Here is a 15,279-nt window from a genome sequence, read left to right on the forward strand (position 1 = left end):
TAAGATCTCTGTGGGATATAAGCCCAATAGTAATACTACTGGATCAAAGGGTAGGCACATTTTGATAGCCCTTTGAGCACAGGTCCAAATTTATGCATATGTTTTGAAAATAAAAAGCTTAAAAAAAACTATCATGTCAGGGAGAAAAATACTGCAAGTAATGAGAAAGAAATAATTCATCTATCAGCGAGTCACAATCAGGATTGCACAGGATTTAAGAGCTACAAAATCAAACAAATCACAGGTCATAGAAAATGAAATTCTGGAAGTCAAAGGAACTGGTTCTACAACCAAGTATCACCGACCCAGTGAAAGTAAGCATAATACTTCAAGAGGAAAAAATATTCATTCAGAAGGATATTCAGAAATATTCAGAAGGATTTCAAGCTTTCATAAAGAGAAGATCAGAATTGAACAAAAAAATTGATCTCTAATATCAAAACCCAAGAAAAGTCTAAAAAGATAAAAAGGGGGAAAGAAAACAAGGTATTTAATGGAACTGAACTGCTTCTGTCCAAGATGATATCATAATTCTTTAAAATTGTTCCACTAATAGTACAGCTAGAGAGTACAGGTATAAGGTGAATTTGAGGGAATGCCATAAAAATAATTAAGAGATGAGGAAGAAGAGTACACTGGGTACTAAAGGAAAAGAAAGGAGTAAGAGTGAAGGGGCACAATGGAAGAAAAGATTGGAGGGCAGGTGATGAGCACTGGGCAATGGACATTGCTTGAACCTTATATCACTCTTGGTTCAGTTGAATATAGAAATCTGTCTTGCTCAGCAGAAAAGGAGGGGAGGAAATTAAATAAGTGGAAATGGGAGTGAGAGGGAATGACCCAAGAGAGGAAAGACCAGGGGAGGCAGTAGACCGAAGCAAAACCTTGTCAAGGAAGGAAAGGGTGAAAGAAGAGAGATAACAAATGGGTAGAAAACTAGGATGGAAGGATATGCACTCTTAGTTATCTTAATTGCGAATATGAATGGGATGAACTCTCCCATAAAATGGAAGTAGATGGCAGACTGGCTCAAAAATCAGAATCCTCCTAGATAGAGAACTGAAGTCAAATTTATAAGAATACAGGCCATTTCCCAATTGATAAATGGTCAAAAGATATGAATAGTTTTCAGCTGAAAAAAAAAAATCAAAGCTACTTATAGGGATATGAAGAAGTATTTAACATCAATTTTATGAGAGAAGTGCAAGTTAAAATAATTCTAAGCTACTACCTTACATCTATCAGATTGACTGATATGAAACAAAAAATTGTTGGAGAGAATGTGGGGAAATTGTGACACTAACTCATGGTTATTGGAGATGTGAATTGATCCAATTATTCTGGAAAGCAATTTGGAACTCTGCCCAAAGGGCAACCAAACTGGGAATACCCTTTGACCCAGCAATATTCCTACTTGTAAAGTTCTGATGTCTCTCAGTTGTAATCCTTCTCTGGGAGGAGGTTTCTTTTCTGTATAATCTTTTCCTCTATGAGCAGGTTTCTTGGGAGGCTTCTGGAGCCTTCAGCCAGCCTCTTCTTCTTCCTGAATCCTGGCTCTGAATCTCTTCCAGCTTTTGTCCTTCCTCAATCCAGACTGCTCTCCAGGCTCAATGTTGCCTCTTTTTATCCTCCCAGAGAATGGGCGTGGGATAATGCAAAGGCTTCTGGGAAGAACCACTTCAACCAATGAGCTTGCTCCTCCTAGAATTCCTAAGGTGTAAACTCCCTTTAAAGGCCCAAACCAAAGGTCTGAGCCAGAGAACTGTCAAGTCAACCTGAGTTCTCACCTTGTCACTGTCCAGACAACCTGAGTTCTCACCTGGTAATACTAACACCTACTAGGTCTGTATCCGAAAGAGATCAAAAGGGAAAAGGATCTACATATGTAAAAATATTTTTGTAGTGGCAAAACATTGGAAATTGAGGATATATCCATCAATTGGGGAATGGTTGAAGCAGCTGTGGTATATGAATGTAAGGGAATACTACTGTGCTATCAGAAATGGTTTCAGAAAAACCTGTACATAAACTGGAAAACCTAGATAAAACCTGGAAAGACCTGTATATAAACTGATGCAAAATGAAATAAGCAAAACCAGGAAAACATTTTACACAGTAACAGCAACATTGTGTGATGTCCTCAGCAACCCAGTGATCCTAAGACAAAGGAAAATGCTATCCACGTCTAGATAAAGAACTGATGGACTTTGAATGCAGATCCAAGCATATTACTTTATTTATTCTTTTTCACGCCCCCCCACCCCGCTTTGATCTGTTTCTTCTTTCACAACTGTGACTAATACAGAAATGTTTTACATGATAACATGTGTATAACTTATATCAAATTGCCTACCATTTTAGGAAAAAAGGAAGGGGAGAGAGGGAGGAATAAAAATCTGTAGCTCAAAATCTTGTAAAAAAATGAATGCTAAAAATTGTCTTGATATTTAATTAAGAAAAAATCAAATACTATTAAAAATAAAAAATCGATACAAAAAATTAGGATATAGAAGCTGGACCAGTGATTTTGCTAAGTCCTATAGGAGCAACAACTCTCTACCGATGCAGATTGGCACCATCTTCACAATTTATGGTCTTAGAGAAATGCCTGGAGCCTTGAGAGGTTAAATGACTTGTCCACAGAGTGTATCAGAGGCTGGATTGAAACACAAGTAGCTGAGTCTCAGACCAGAACTCCACTCATTCAGACTCATTGCTTCCCCATTCTTAAATCAGGAAAAAAAAAATCCTTAAAAAAGTGAATATAAATAGACATCTTTAATTGTGCCCAAGGTGTTTTTCTGTCTGACTCAATGATAGTCCTGGTTCTGCTTGCTGCCGGTTTTAAATATTTTGCCACCAGATTAGGGCTTGATTACTCACAGAGAAGGGTACAAATATTCACTTTTGATGTGTCTTAAGTTTCATCTCCCAGCTAGGTGGTGCAACTGGCACTGAAGTCAGGAGTTCCAGCCTCAGACACTTAACACTTACTAGTTGTGTGACCCTGGGCAAGTCACTTAATCCCAATTGCCTCACTCTCCCAAAATAAGTTTCATTTCCCCAATTGAACCAAACCTCAGTTCCTTAAGTCAGTCAATGGATCAACAGTGTGTCACAGTGGCAAAAATAGGAGCTCAGTCTGCAGTGAGGAATGGTGTCCAGGACTAGGGAGGTGAGAGCCACCATGCTGTTGACCCTTGTCAGATCCCATCCAGAGAACTGTGTGTGCATGTGTCAAGCATAAATATGGATGTGGATGGAAAAAGATCCACGACACAAGAGAAATAGTTTTAAAAAACTGGTAATATTTAGTCTTACAAAAGGAAAATTCAAGGAAAGAGAACATGCTCTTTAAGCATTTGAAAGGCTGTCCTTTGGAAGAGGGATTTGACTTTACAGAATGACAATTCTCAGAGATGCTAGGGTCTTTCTTTGCTGGTTTCTTAGTCTAAGAATTCCTTCTATAACCTACTGGACAAAGAGCCAATCAGATGGCCTGACCTTGAGTCTTCTAGAGAGACTGAACCCCATTTCCTCCTGAGGCCCACCCCATCCCCCTTTGGAACAGCTGGTACCATCATGGAACTTTTCCTTATAATTGGTTCACTTGGACCCACAGGGCAGAACAGGACTCGGCGGGTGGAAATGGCAAAGGGAATTGGAAGATTTCCTGGGAATAACAACTATCCCAGAGCAGAAGGAACTATCTCAAGATGGGGTGAATTCTTCTTTCCTAGAGGTCTTCAAGTGAAAGCTGGATTATTACTTGTCCAAGATATAAAAGCAATTTTTATTCAGGTTGGAATAGGGAGCCACATGGGGATTATCTACTTCGGAGATTCAACTGTATTCTCCACAGATTGGGTATATTGTAAACGACTTCTATCCTCAGACCTTACCAACTCATCATTACTGATACATTTCTGGGCCAGGATCTTCCCTTCCAGTTTCAGCTCCTCTCTCTCCACAACCAGGTCCTGAATTCTACTCTTTCATTATTGGCCATGTAATCTTGGACTTTGGTTTCCCTATTTGGGACTAGGCTACCTCTAAGAACATTTGAGTTGGAAAGAGCTCTGTGGTAATGCACTATGGGAAGGTTCTTAATATTTTATTTCTTATGGGACAGGGAAGAGAAGGCAAAGAAGGAGCAGTACAGGACCTTCCAACCACCAAGGACTATCAGCTCCCCAGTTCCTTCCTCCCAAGGGGGTAAACAGAAGATAAGATCAGCAGCTTAACTTTGGTTCAAGAACCATAATACAAATTTGAGCTGGACTATCTCTCCATTTTGTTCGGCGTGGCTCTGATTTGGAAACTCTGCCATTTCCCAGGAGTTTTTTCTGCAAGCCAACAGAACTGGACCAGACAGAAGGTCCTAGGGTGATCCCGTCCCTAGCAGAGCTAAGTTTCCAGTTCCATCTTTCCAAGACCTCTCCAACAGCAGATGAGTCCTTGTTGTGTTCCAGATCCTAGAAGAGTCCATATTTCTGCCACTCTGGTCTTAGGAATGGGCTTTTTCTTTGGAGAGGTGGGGTTGAGGTTGGCCTTTTGGCTTTGCCTGATTCAATGCTGCCATAGAAGATTTGCTGGAGAGATCCTGAGCAAGAGAGAATGAATGAGAGACAAACAGTTCTCCTTAATGTTAGTAATAACAACAGTTAAAATATAGAGAACAAAGAACTTTACAATCTACTATCTCATTTAAGTCTTATAAACATCCAGAAAGGTAGGTTGTTGTTCAGTTCTGTCCAAGTCTACTTGACTCTATGGAATTTTTTTTTCTTTCCTCTTTTCTTATCTATGCAGAAACAGATTTCAAAATTCACCCTTGCAAAATATTGTGTTCCAAATTTTTCCCTCCCTCCTCCCCACTCCTAGACAAGTAATACAATATAGATTGAATATGTGCAATTCTTCTAAACATATTTTCACAATTATCATATTGCACAAGAAAAATAATATCAAAAAGAAAAAAAGTGAGAAAGAAAACAAAAAGCAAGCAAACAATAATAACAAGAAAAGATTAAAATATTTTTTGTGATCCATATTCAGTCCCCAATAGTCCTCTCCCTGGATGTAGATGGCTCTCTCTATCACAAGGCTATTGGAATTGCCTTAAATCACCTCATTGTTGAAAAGAGCCATGTCCATTACAATTGATCATCACACATCTTGTTGTGTCCTGTTCTCTTGGTTCTATTCACTTCACTTAACATCAGTTCATGTAAGTCTCTCCAGGCCTTTCTGGCTTTTTTTTTTTTAATATGAAATTTTCTTGGCAAAGATACTGGAGTTTGCCATTTCCTTGTCCAGTGAATTAATGCAGACAAATGTGAAATGACTTAATCCAGAGACACAACAAGTGAGAGTCAAAGACCAGATTTGAACTCAGGCCTTCCTGACTGCAGGCTCAGCCCTGATCTGCCTGGTAGGTAGGTGCTATTACTAATTCCCATTCTACAAGTGAGGAAGCTAAGGTTCAACAACTTGGCCAAAGTCTCAAAGCTCCCAAGTCTCTGAAGTGGGATCTGAGCCCAGATCCCCTTACTCTGGGTCAGGTGCTCTACCCACTCTGAGAGGCTGATTCTTAGCCACAGGACCCTGAGGATGCTGAGGAAGCATTATAGGGTTTTTGTTTTTGACTAAGTGAAAGAAGAGAATCTTTGTCTCAATTGCGACCCAGGCTTAATCACTGAATGGATGTTGCCTCAATCAAACTGAGACCTGTTGAAGACTTAAGCTTTAAAAGGCCAAGCTCTCCCACTGCATCCAGGGCCATCAAAATTCAGCCATCTCCAGCCATCGTGATCTAGATCTGGCCACTAGAACCAGATGGCTTGGGAGGGGAGAGTAAAGCAGGTGACTTTGCACAGCCCTCCCTCACTTAAATCCAATTCACTTGCATGTCATAGCACCATCTCCTTGATGTCACAGTCTTCCTCATCAAGAAGGTGTAATGGATACAATTCCGGACCTTGGGTTCAAATCAGACACTCATTAGTACAACATGACTAAGATGGAAATGTGTTTTGTATGATTTCACATTTATAATGAGTATCATATTACTTTTCTTCTTCTTCTTCTTCTTCTTCTTCTTCTTCTTCTTCTTCTTCTTCTTCTTCTTCTTCTTCTTCTTCTTCTTCTTCTTCTTCTTCTTCTTCTTCTTCTTCTTCTTCTTCTTCTTCTTCTTCTTCTTCTTCTTCTTCTTCTTCTTCTTCTTCTTCTTCTTCTTTTTTTTTTTGCTCAGGCAAGTGGGGTTAAGTGACTTGCCCAGGGTCACAGGGCTGGGAAGTGTTAAATGTCTGAGGCCAGATTTGAATTCAGGTCTTCCTGACTTCAGGGCTGGTGCTCTAAAAGAAAAATAAGAAAGAAAGAATAGTAAAAAAAAAAAATGAAAAAAAAAACTTATATTCTAGGGTAAGTCATTCAACCTCTTCTTTTTTTCATCTATATAATTAGGAGGTTGGACCTGATGAGCTTTAAATTCCCTTCCAATTCATGATTGATCCTGTGAAGTCTCTGGTAGCCAAAGCAGCCCAATCAAGTTTTTAGAGCTGGGCAGGGCCAGGGACTGGGTGGAGAAAAACAAAAACCTTTTAAAGATTTGAGAAATGTCTAGTAAGCTGGATACACAGATCCCAGGAAGAAAACCTGGACCTTAAATTCTACATCAGATACTAGCTGTGGGACCCTTCACAAGTCACTTTATCTCTCCAAGGTTAACAATTTTCCCATCTGCTAAATGGGGTTGATGATACAGCTACTTCAGTGGGTTAATGTGAGGGTTAAATCAGGTCTTATGTACAAAATGCCTAGGGACAGCTGGATGGGACAATGGATAGAGCACAGGGCCTAGAGTCAGGAAATCCTGACTTCAAATTCAGCCTCAAATACTTTCTAGCCTTGTGACCCTGGACCAGTCACTTCAACCTGTTTGCCTCAATTTCCTTCTCGTAAAATGAGCTAGAGAAAAAAATGGCAAACCAGGCTGTTGTCTCTGCCAAGAAAATTCCAAATGGGGTCACCAAGCATCAGACATAACTGCAACAACTAAATAACAACAACAATTATACTAAGATAATAATACTAATACTACTGGACTGATTTCTCATATAGGAAGTATAAATAGATATAATAATATATTATCTAATCTATTAATAATAATTATTATATAATAGAATCATTGTAATAATTATAAATATATAATATAATTAAAAGATCTTTGAAAAGTCCTGAATAATTTTTAAGTGGGTAAAAAGATCCTGAATTTGAGAACCACTGCTTTATATCCTAGATATAATGTTTAAATCCTAGAACCTCTCAGTTCCAGCTCCTAATTCTTGGGAGTTGCAGGGTTCAGGGGAACATTGCTAAGCATATCACACTGTTCTCCTGACGGCCTTCTCTTGCCCCAAACTTAGTGTCCTGGATTCCTCATCTACCCCCCCCCCCGATCATCAGTATGGGGAACACTATGGAAGGATTTTGGAGGAGGGGTGGTATCCCAGGTCCTACCTGATTCTGACAGAGGTCAAGAAGGAGTCGAGAACCAGCCAGGCACCAGAGCTCCCCAAAGAGAGAGACAAAGATACCCATGAGGTCCAGCCAGCGGCCGACGGTCAGCAGGAGGATAAAGAGACCGCCCATTCGCACAAATACCGTCTGGTAATGGATCCTCATATTTGGATGATGTCGCTGTTCTTCTGTGTGAAAGGCACAGTTGTGACTGTCTGTCCCAACTGGGACCCCCTCACCCTTCTCCCCGCTTCACTTTGTGACCCCCCAGGTTTCCACACTCACCTAGTGACTTCCTCATTCAATCCCTTTTGCTTTCCCCTCCTTCTTCCCTCATCTTCCTCTCTCCCATGGCTTCCAACCATAGAAAGGAGTCACCTTCTCTATATTATCCTCCCACAAAAGTAGTAATGGCTAAAACGTCTAAAACGTTTTAAGATTTATTTGCAGAATACTTTAATGGTCTTCTCCAACCTGGGCAACAAATCTGGGAGGTAGGAGCTATTGTTGATATATTTTAGATAGATAGCTAGCTAGAGATATTATTCATAGAGCATAGCCCATTTTATAGACTGCTTGGTCTCCTCTCTAAGGAAACATTATCCCATGCTCCATCACTCTGTGGTTAGCATCCACTGTCACTTCTCTCTAGGCAGCCAGGTAGCTCAGTGGGTGAAACGCTGGACTCAGAGTCAGGAGTTCAATTTACATAATTAATAATATATAATATAATAAGAGATCTTTGAGAGCTCCTGAATACCTTCTAAGTGTGAAGAGATCCCGAGTTTGAGAACCACTACTTTATATCTTAGAACCTCTCAGTTCCAGTTCCTAATTTTTGGGAGCTGCACTTCAGAAGAGTCAGGAGTTCAAATCCTGTCTCAGACACTTATTAGTTGTGCGACTCTGACCAAGTCACTTAATCGCAGCCTGCCTCAGTTTCCTCATCTGTAAAACAGAGATGAACAATAGTTCCTCCCTCACAGGAATATTATGAAGATAATGCTTTATAAACTTTAAAGCGCTATTAAAATGATAGCTATAAATAATAATATTATTACTAATGTTCCCTATGTAAAGCTTAAAGGGATATAAAAGGATATGATTATGATTGTTCTATAGAGGAGACAGCTTCCCAAGTTTCCCCCTTTCGTGGCCTCACCTTATTCCCCAGACCTGGCCATTCCCTTCTGCTGCTCCTTGCCTTTCAAGGTTCCCTTCCTGGGGAGTTCCCTCAGAAAACCCCCTCCCCAATTCTTCATGGTGCTTGAATCTCCCCCTCTTACGGCCACAAACCCAGCGGTTGCTGGAACCTCCATTTCCTAGTTTACCTTCTTCCCTGGCCCCCTCACCTTGCATGTATATGACCAGCAGGACATAGCAGATGGTAAGCGGAGTCCAGAAGCGCACGGCCTCTGAAGTGGACAGGAAGTCACGGTTGATGAGGGCCACGGCTGCCACGTCACCCACTAGGAAGGCCACACGCAGCGCACGGCCCAGCAGCGTGGGGAGATCCTGCCACTTGGCCAGCAGGGTCAGGCAGGCCCCACAGTAGTGCTCCTGGCTGTGCAGTTCGTAGAGGCGGCAGATATGGCTGTAAAGGCGCCGGGCCCCACTTGCCAGAAGTCCGGCCAGTCCCAGACTGAGCAGCAAGTTGAGAGTCTGGTGTGGGGCCCCCTCCAGCAGGAAGCTCAGGCTGCAGGTCAGGCCACAGCCCAGGGAATATTGGCACAGAAGGAACAGCTGGAGAAGCTCAGGGACCAGCAGGCTCTGGAGATGGAGGGAGGGAGAAGGCGGGGGCCAGTCCTCCATTAAGTCTCATCCTATGGTACATCTGAGATATCTGAGTGTCTCACATATTTAAGCCCATAAAAAACAAAGAATCTTAGAACTCAAAATCTCAGAATGCTCCCCAAGGGAAGGACCTTGGAAGGTACAATATTGGAGGGTGCAGGTCCTTTAGAAATAAACTAATCCAACCTCTTCAGTGTATGTATGGAGAAACTGACCCCCAGGATCACAGAACTTAAAGCAGAGCCAGAACTAGACAACCTCCTCACTTCGCGGCCCTCTCCCATTTAGGAATTCAATCCCTCTACCCCAAATCCGCAAGTGAGACATCTTTTATATAACCAGGAGTGCCCTCTGCACCATAGCCCAGGAGACTGACTCCTCGCATCCAGGTCAGTGATGACCCCACCAGTTACAGTGTGGTCAGCTCCCAGGACCTGGCCTTCATGCCTTTTCCTAAAGGGTCAGGCTCGATCCAAGTCTCCAGTGATGGGCTTGGACCCCTGAAAGCTATCAGTAGGAGAAAGCTCAGGTCCCAGGTCAACTGACAGCCCATGGAGTATTCAGAAGGACCATGGGATGTGGAGATACAAGCAAACCCTCTCCCCCAAGCAGTTAACCTATCTGGTCCCTTCCATTCACCACTTTCTGGGTCTCTCTACATCACCTGGCAATTATCTAAGGACAGTGGAGCTGCTCGCACTGGACACTGCCCTTCCGGTGGGTTATAAAACCTGTCTACCGGAGCCAGTGCATCTTTGTCAAAAATTAAAAAATTAATGGTATAGAGAACTAAATTTAGAAGTTCTCTAGGGTTACCCGTGGCTCCCCCTTTCTTTTGTTTTTTGGAGGAGTGTCTTAATATCTCTGTTTATTCTCTCTACTATTGCCTGCCCTTGAGGATTAAAGGGTATGCAAAATCTGGAGCCCATATAGGACTCTCCCATCCTTCCCCTGCCCCTTTAATGCCTTTCACACTACAGGGCCTATAGTGTGGTCACTGACAGTAGTGGGGAAGGCCCCCCCACCCCTGCCCCCTGATCTCACCTTGTTCAAACTTAGCAGCATAGAGACAGCCCGGAGTGAGAACTCCAGAACCACAAGGGCAGCCACTCGGTCCCCAACCACAGTGAGGAAGGCTGTCAGCCCCATGAGGTGCAGGGGCTCCAGCACACGCCATTGGGTAAGCAGATATAGTTTTTCCTTCTCTTTTTTGGGATCACTGTGAAGGGACCAAGGCAGAGCTCAATCATTAGGTCTCCCCTATCCCATAACCCCCCAGAACATCAGACAATCAGAGCCTTTGAAGCTCAGAATGTCAATAGGAGAATAGTCGCAGATCAACCGACAGCCCAGGGAGCACTCAGAAGGACCATGGGACCCCTTGGAAAAAGCACTTGATTTTTAAAAAGGGAAAATCTGGAGCCCATATAGAAACCCAAGAGTTCACATCTTTCCTGGGCTGTACAGCTACTGAACAAGCCAGGGCTGCCCAGTGCCCCTAGGATTCCTTCTACCTCAGCCCCACCTGGCCCTCAGTGCCCAGAGAGAGGAAGAGGGAATCAAAGAACGGGTCACTCACTTCACACAATAGATGAAGAAATAGATTTTCAGGAAGCTGCCAAGGACAGAGACTCCACAGGCTCCAATCAGGCCTGAGATAGGGGAGACAACAGTGCCATTCAGCCCCAAGAAGTTCCCCAAGGGGAAGGGAAGAAGGGATTTCAGGGAAGGAGTGAGCAAGACAGAAAGGTGGAGGAGGAGGGAGATGGGACTTTGGGGGGGAATCTATGGGGAAAAGGACAAGGCAAAGAGGGGGCAGCGGGGGGGGGAAGGAAACTTGCCTCTGGGAGTGGGGAAGAGATTCAGGACCAGGGATTGGGTTGGGACAGGGGGATCCAGGAAGGAGATGGGGAAAGGCTGGAGGAGGTGCAGCTCAGAGGACCCTGGGAAGCTGAGAGACATAGTAGGACCTTAGGAAGATTCAGAGGGATTGGCAGGGGGCGGGGAGGGCGGCTCTGGAGTTGTAGACAAAGGAAGGAACTCTAGGGAGATGTGGAGGGATCATGGAGTTAGGTGAGAGGAACCAAAAAAGATCAACATAGGCAGAGGGGAAACATTAGGGAGAGGCACACAGAAGGCACCCCAGGGAGCTTCAGTAGCTTTAATAAGTGGTTCTTAACTTGGAGTTCATGAGCTTTTAAGTAACTGCCTTGAAATAAAGTTGTATCCTTTGTGATCCTGTGCATTTTGTTTGGGATATTTCAAAGCATTCTTTTGAGAAGGGGTCCATAGGCTTCACCAAGTGCCACAAAATAGGTGAAGAAACTTTCAATTATTCAGGGATCCCAGAGAGATGGGGAGGGATATTCAGGGGGGGGATCTAGCAGACACAGAGAGGAGAAAGAATGGCCCAGAGGGCCCAGGGGGATTGGGGAGGACCCCTAAGCAGCCAGATAGCTAGGGTAGACCCCGGGGGGAGGGGAAGTGGGAAAGGGGGGGATGGGACATCACCAGTGACTAACCTTGCAAGAAGGAATCCAGTAAGCTGGAGCCCCAGTCCATAGAGGGCAGTGAGGGGAGCCAGGAGGTGAGGGAAAACATGGTGGGAGAAGAAGGGGAGCAGCGCCAGGAACTCAGACCCTGCCGCCCCGGCAAGCTGGGGGGAGGGAGGCAGGAAAGGGGCGGGGCCGACGTCACCTGGGCCAAAGGTGGTTAGAGCTGATAAGAGGAAGGGAGAGGAGAGTGCCTGCCTATGAGCTTTGTGAATAATTATCCAGCTGACCTGGGACGAGGCAAGATGAGCAAAAGGGGAGCTGAACCAGGGGCCAGGACCTGCCTCCTTCTTGGGGAGATCCCCTTTTCCCTTCCTAGATTTCCTGAGCTAATGGTGGACCTCTGCACCCCATCCCAGCTGGACTTTAGTCCCATCCAGCACGCCTAGGAGAGGTTGGCTTCCAAACAGACTCTTGTACTCCTTTACCGTCCCCTAAATGGCCACTGAGCCAGCTAGGGCTGTGAGCCAGGAGTCCGGGAGCCTTGGAAAGAACTAGAGATTTGGAGCCTTAAAGGCTCCACAGGCTCTGACCCCAAGAGAAATCAGGGTCAAGTTTTTTTAAGCAAAAAGGCAAGGAGTTTACCAAGTCTAACCCCTCTGTTTAAGCTGTTCTACTTCATTGGTTTCCTCCAATGGCCTGCCCCTTCTGTCAGGTCTAGTCTTTTTTTTTTTTTTTTTTTTTTCCTGAGGCAATTGGAGTTAAGTGACTTGCCCAGGATCACACAGCCAGAAAGTGTTAAGTGTCTGAGTTCGGATTTGAACTCAGGTCCTCCTGACTTCAGAACTGGTGCTTCTCCTTGACTTCTCAGAAGTCTTTGACACTGTCTATCTCTCTCCTTCTTCTTTTCTGCCCCCCCCCCCTGAGGCTGGGGTTAAGTGACTTGCCCAGGGTCACACAACTAGGAAGTGTTAATCTCTCTCCTTCTTGATACTCTTTTCTCTCTAAGTTTCAGGACACCATGTTCCCCTGGTTCTTCTCCTATCTCTCTGAATGCTCCTTCTCTATCTCCTTTGCTGAATCTCAATGTGACCAAACAGAACTCATTATTCCCCCTCTAAACTCATCTTTCCCTCCTAACTTTTATATTATTGTCAAAGAAAACAACATCCTTCCAGGCCATTACCTCCCAACCAAGAAGTGTGAAATGGAAACTCATGGTTTCATAATGAATTCTTTTTTTTATATTGTGCTATATGCAATAAAATGTTCTCCTTCTTTTTGATCTTTTTGCAATTAAGTTCAAAATGAATAAATTTTTAAAAATCTGCTTGCCATTCAAAGTCCTTCATATATATATTCTTGGATCCAGTGGAAGTTCCATGAACAAGACCCTCCATTCTCTTTGAAATGGACAAAAGACTGCCCCCTCCCTCATCCTTGGGTCAAGAGGCCTCAGGCTTATAGGAAAATGTTACTTAAACTAAATTAAGGGAAATGTTATGTTCAGACTGGGCCCCATCTCCTGGTTCATGAGACCCTAGACTTTCCGAGAAGTAGGTGTCTACATCGAAAAAAGGTTCTGTTGTGTGCTCACTCTCATCCAGACACTTCCCCATTGTAAACGAGAAACTGCGTCAGTGATTCCCCAAATTTGTAACCGCAAGGCTGTATCTGGATGTGGCAAATGGGCTTAAAAGTGTACCTCACTAAAGGTTCGGGGCTGATCTCTACTAGCCTGTCTAGTGGGGTCAGTCGTTGACCAGCTAATAAATGATGCTTTAAATTGAATAATCTGGTCAGGGCTGTCTATCTCCTGTCTGTCCATTTCATCTTAATATTGGGCATTTTCTCTTGGTGTCTCTTAAACCTGAAATGTTCTCTGTCCTCAAATCCATTTATTGATTTCCCTGGCTTCTTTTAAGTTCCAATTAAAATCCCTTCTTCTACAAGAAGCATTCCTAATTCCTCTTAATACTAGCATCTTCTGTTAATTATTTCCCATTTATCTTGTATATAATATATTTTTACTGTTATGCCCTGAAAAAAATTATTATGGCTACCACCCCCTTCTTTGCCATTAGGACTGAGAGAATTGAATAAAAAAAATAATAAAATAACCCCTTGAAGCTCTAGCCACTGTATATACCATTAGGTCATGAACTGCAGGTGCATTATCTCAGCTCTTGCTAGGATAATTCCCCCTCAGTTTGAGTATTGCCCCATACCTCCTGCTGTCTCCTGCCCTTGACTTTCTTTTCTTGACCCTTATCCTGTCAGGATTAAGTTATGATCCTTTCCTGGAATTATGGTTTTTATCTGCCCCCCCCCCAGTGTCCTCTCCCCCATTATCTGCTTTTGTTTCCCTACAAGACTATATACTCAGGTTATGTATTCTGTTTGCAAATCCTAGTTAGCTAAAACCTTATGTAAGATCCCTGCCTAGTTCCTCGAGCTGGAATGATTTTTGGACATGAGTCCATCTGGTTGGCCAGCCTAAAACTCTCCACATGAAAAGATTAAAAATCAATCTCTGTCTTGCCTCAGTTTCTCTGGCATTACAGTACATAATTGTTTGTATGTTATCTATTAGATTGTAAACTCCTTGAGGACATGGCTTATCTCTTACTTTTTTTTAAATCCCCAAAGATTAGTACTATGTCTGAAATATAGTGATCTTTAATAATCACATTAATAAATACTGACTAAATAGCAAGTCAAGGTAAGTGCCTATTCTGTTCTAGGCACTGGGAGTACAAAGGACAAAGATGGTCCCTCCCTTCAGGAAGCTTGCAATCTAATGAGAGAAACACAATTATGTGCGAATAAGATATTAGAAAACAAATTGCAATTATTCTGAAGGAGAAGGCACTAACATTAAGGAGGGGTTATGAAAGACATTGCAGAAGATGAGATTTTAGCTGGGACATAAAGGAAACCAGAAAATCCAGGAGGCAAAGTGGGGGTGGGGGTGGGGGAGCATTTCAACTATGGGTGAAAGGCGGAGAAAATGTTGGGAGTCAAGAGATGGAGGAATTTTTTTGAGGATTGCAGAGTAAATAAAGGGGGGTAAGGTGTAAAACAAATTTGGAAAGGTAGGAAGGAGGCAGATTATGATGGGCTTAAAAGCCAAATGAGGATTTATATTTGATTCTGGAATTAATAGGGAGCCTCTGGAGTTGATTGAATGGGGCAGGAGGGAGGTGAAATGCTTGGACCTGAGCTTTAGGAAAATCACTTTGATAGCTGAATGGAGGAAGGGTGGGAGCAGGGAGATACCTGAAGCAGGCAGACCCTCCTGAAAGGTATTGCAGTGGGCGGTGATGAGGGCCTGCACTGGGGTGGGGACAGGGTCAGGAGAGAAAGTAACATAGAGGACTTGACAGAGAGAGAGAGGGGGGGGGAGGGACAGAGAGAGACAGAGAGAGACAGAGAGGCAGAGAGAGAGAGAGACAGAAAGAGGCAGAGAGAG

General features: G+C 43.4%; 1 protein-coding gene across 2 annotated transcripts; it reads right to left on the reverse strand.

Moving 5' to 3' along the window:
- Positions 1-3,290: 3,290 nt before the first annotated feature.
- TMEM82 (transmembrane protein 82) lies at positions 3,291-11,968 on the reverse strand. Of its 2 annotated transcripts, none has more exons than XM_074306183.1 (6): positions 11,838-11,968; positions 10,895-10,967; positions 10,360-10,534; positions 8,874-9,291; positions 7,522-7,709; positions 3,291-4,603 (listed from the first exon to the last, which is right to left on the reverse strand). In XM_074306183.1, the coding sequence occupies exons 1-6, from the start codon at positions 11,914-11,916 to the stop codon at positions 4,508-4,510; spliced, it is 1,029 nt and encodes a 342-aa protein (XP_074162284.1). In that variant the 5' UTR covers positions 11,917-11,968; the 3' UTR covers positions 3,291-4,507. The 2 variants fall into 2 exon arrangements, with proteins under 2 accessions (XP_074162284.1, XP_074162285.1); XM_074306184.1 differs by having other exon boundaries at positions 4,094-4,603; positions 7,522-7,706; positions 11,838-11,960.
- Between the last annotated feature and the right edge of the window lie 3,311 nt (positions 11,969-15,279).

Source organism: Sminthopsis crassicaudata, chromosome 3 (genome assembly GCF_048593235.1).
Source record: "Sminthopsis crassicaudata isolate SCR6 chromosome 3, ASM4859323v1, whole genome shotgun sequence".
Taxonomy (NCBI): domain Eukaryota; kingdom Metazoa; phylum Chordata; class Mammalia; order Dasyuromorphia; family Dasyuridae; genus Sminthopsis; species Sminthopsis crassicaudata.

What these genes read in the sequence shown, in the direction of transcription:
- TMEM82 (XM_074306183.1), bottom strand. Translation starts at nt 11,916, where the DNA reads ATGTTTTCCCTCACCTCCTGGCTCCCCTCACTGCCCTCTATGGACTGG. An exon ending in TGCTGCTAAGTTTGAACAAG is followed by an intron (nt 9,292 to 10,359) that starts GTGAGATCAGGG and finishes CTCCATCTCCAG; the next exon opens with AGCCTGCTGGTCCCTGAGCT. An exon ending in GCTGGTCATATACATGCAAG is followed by an intron (nt 7,710 to 8,873) that starts GTGAGGGGGCCA and finishes CCTTTCACACAG; the next exon opens with AAGAACAGCGACATCATCCA.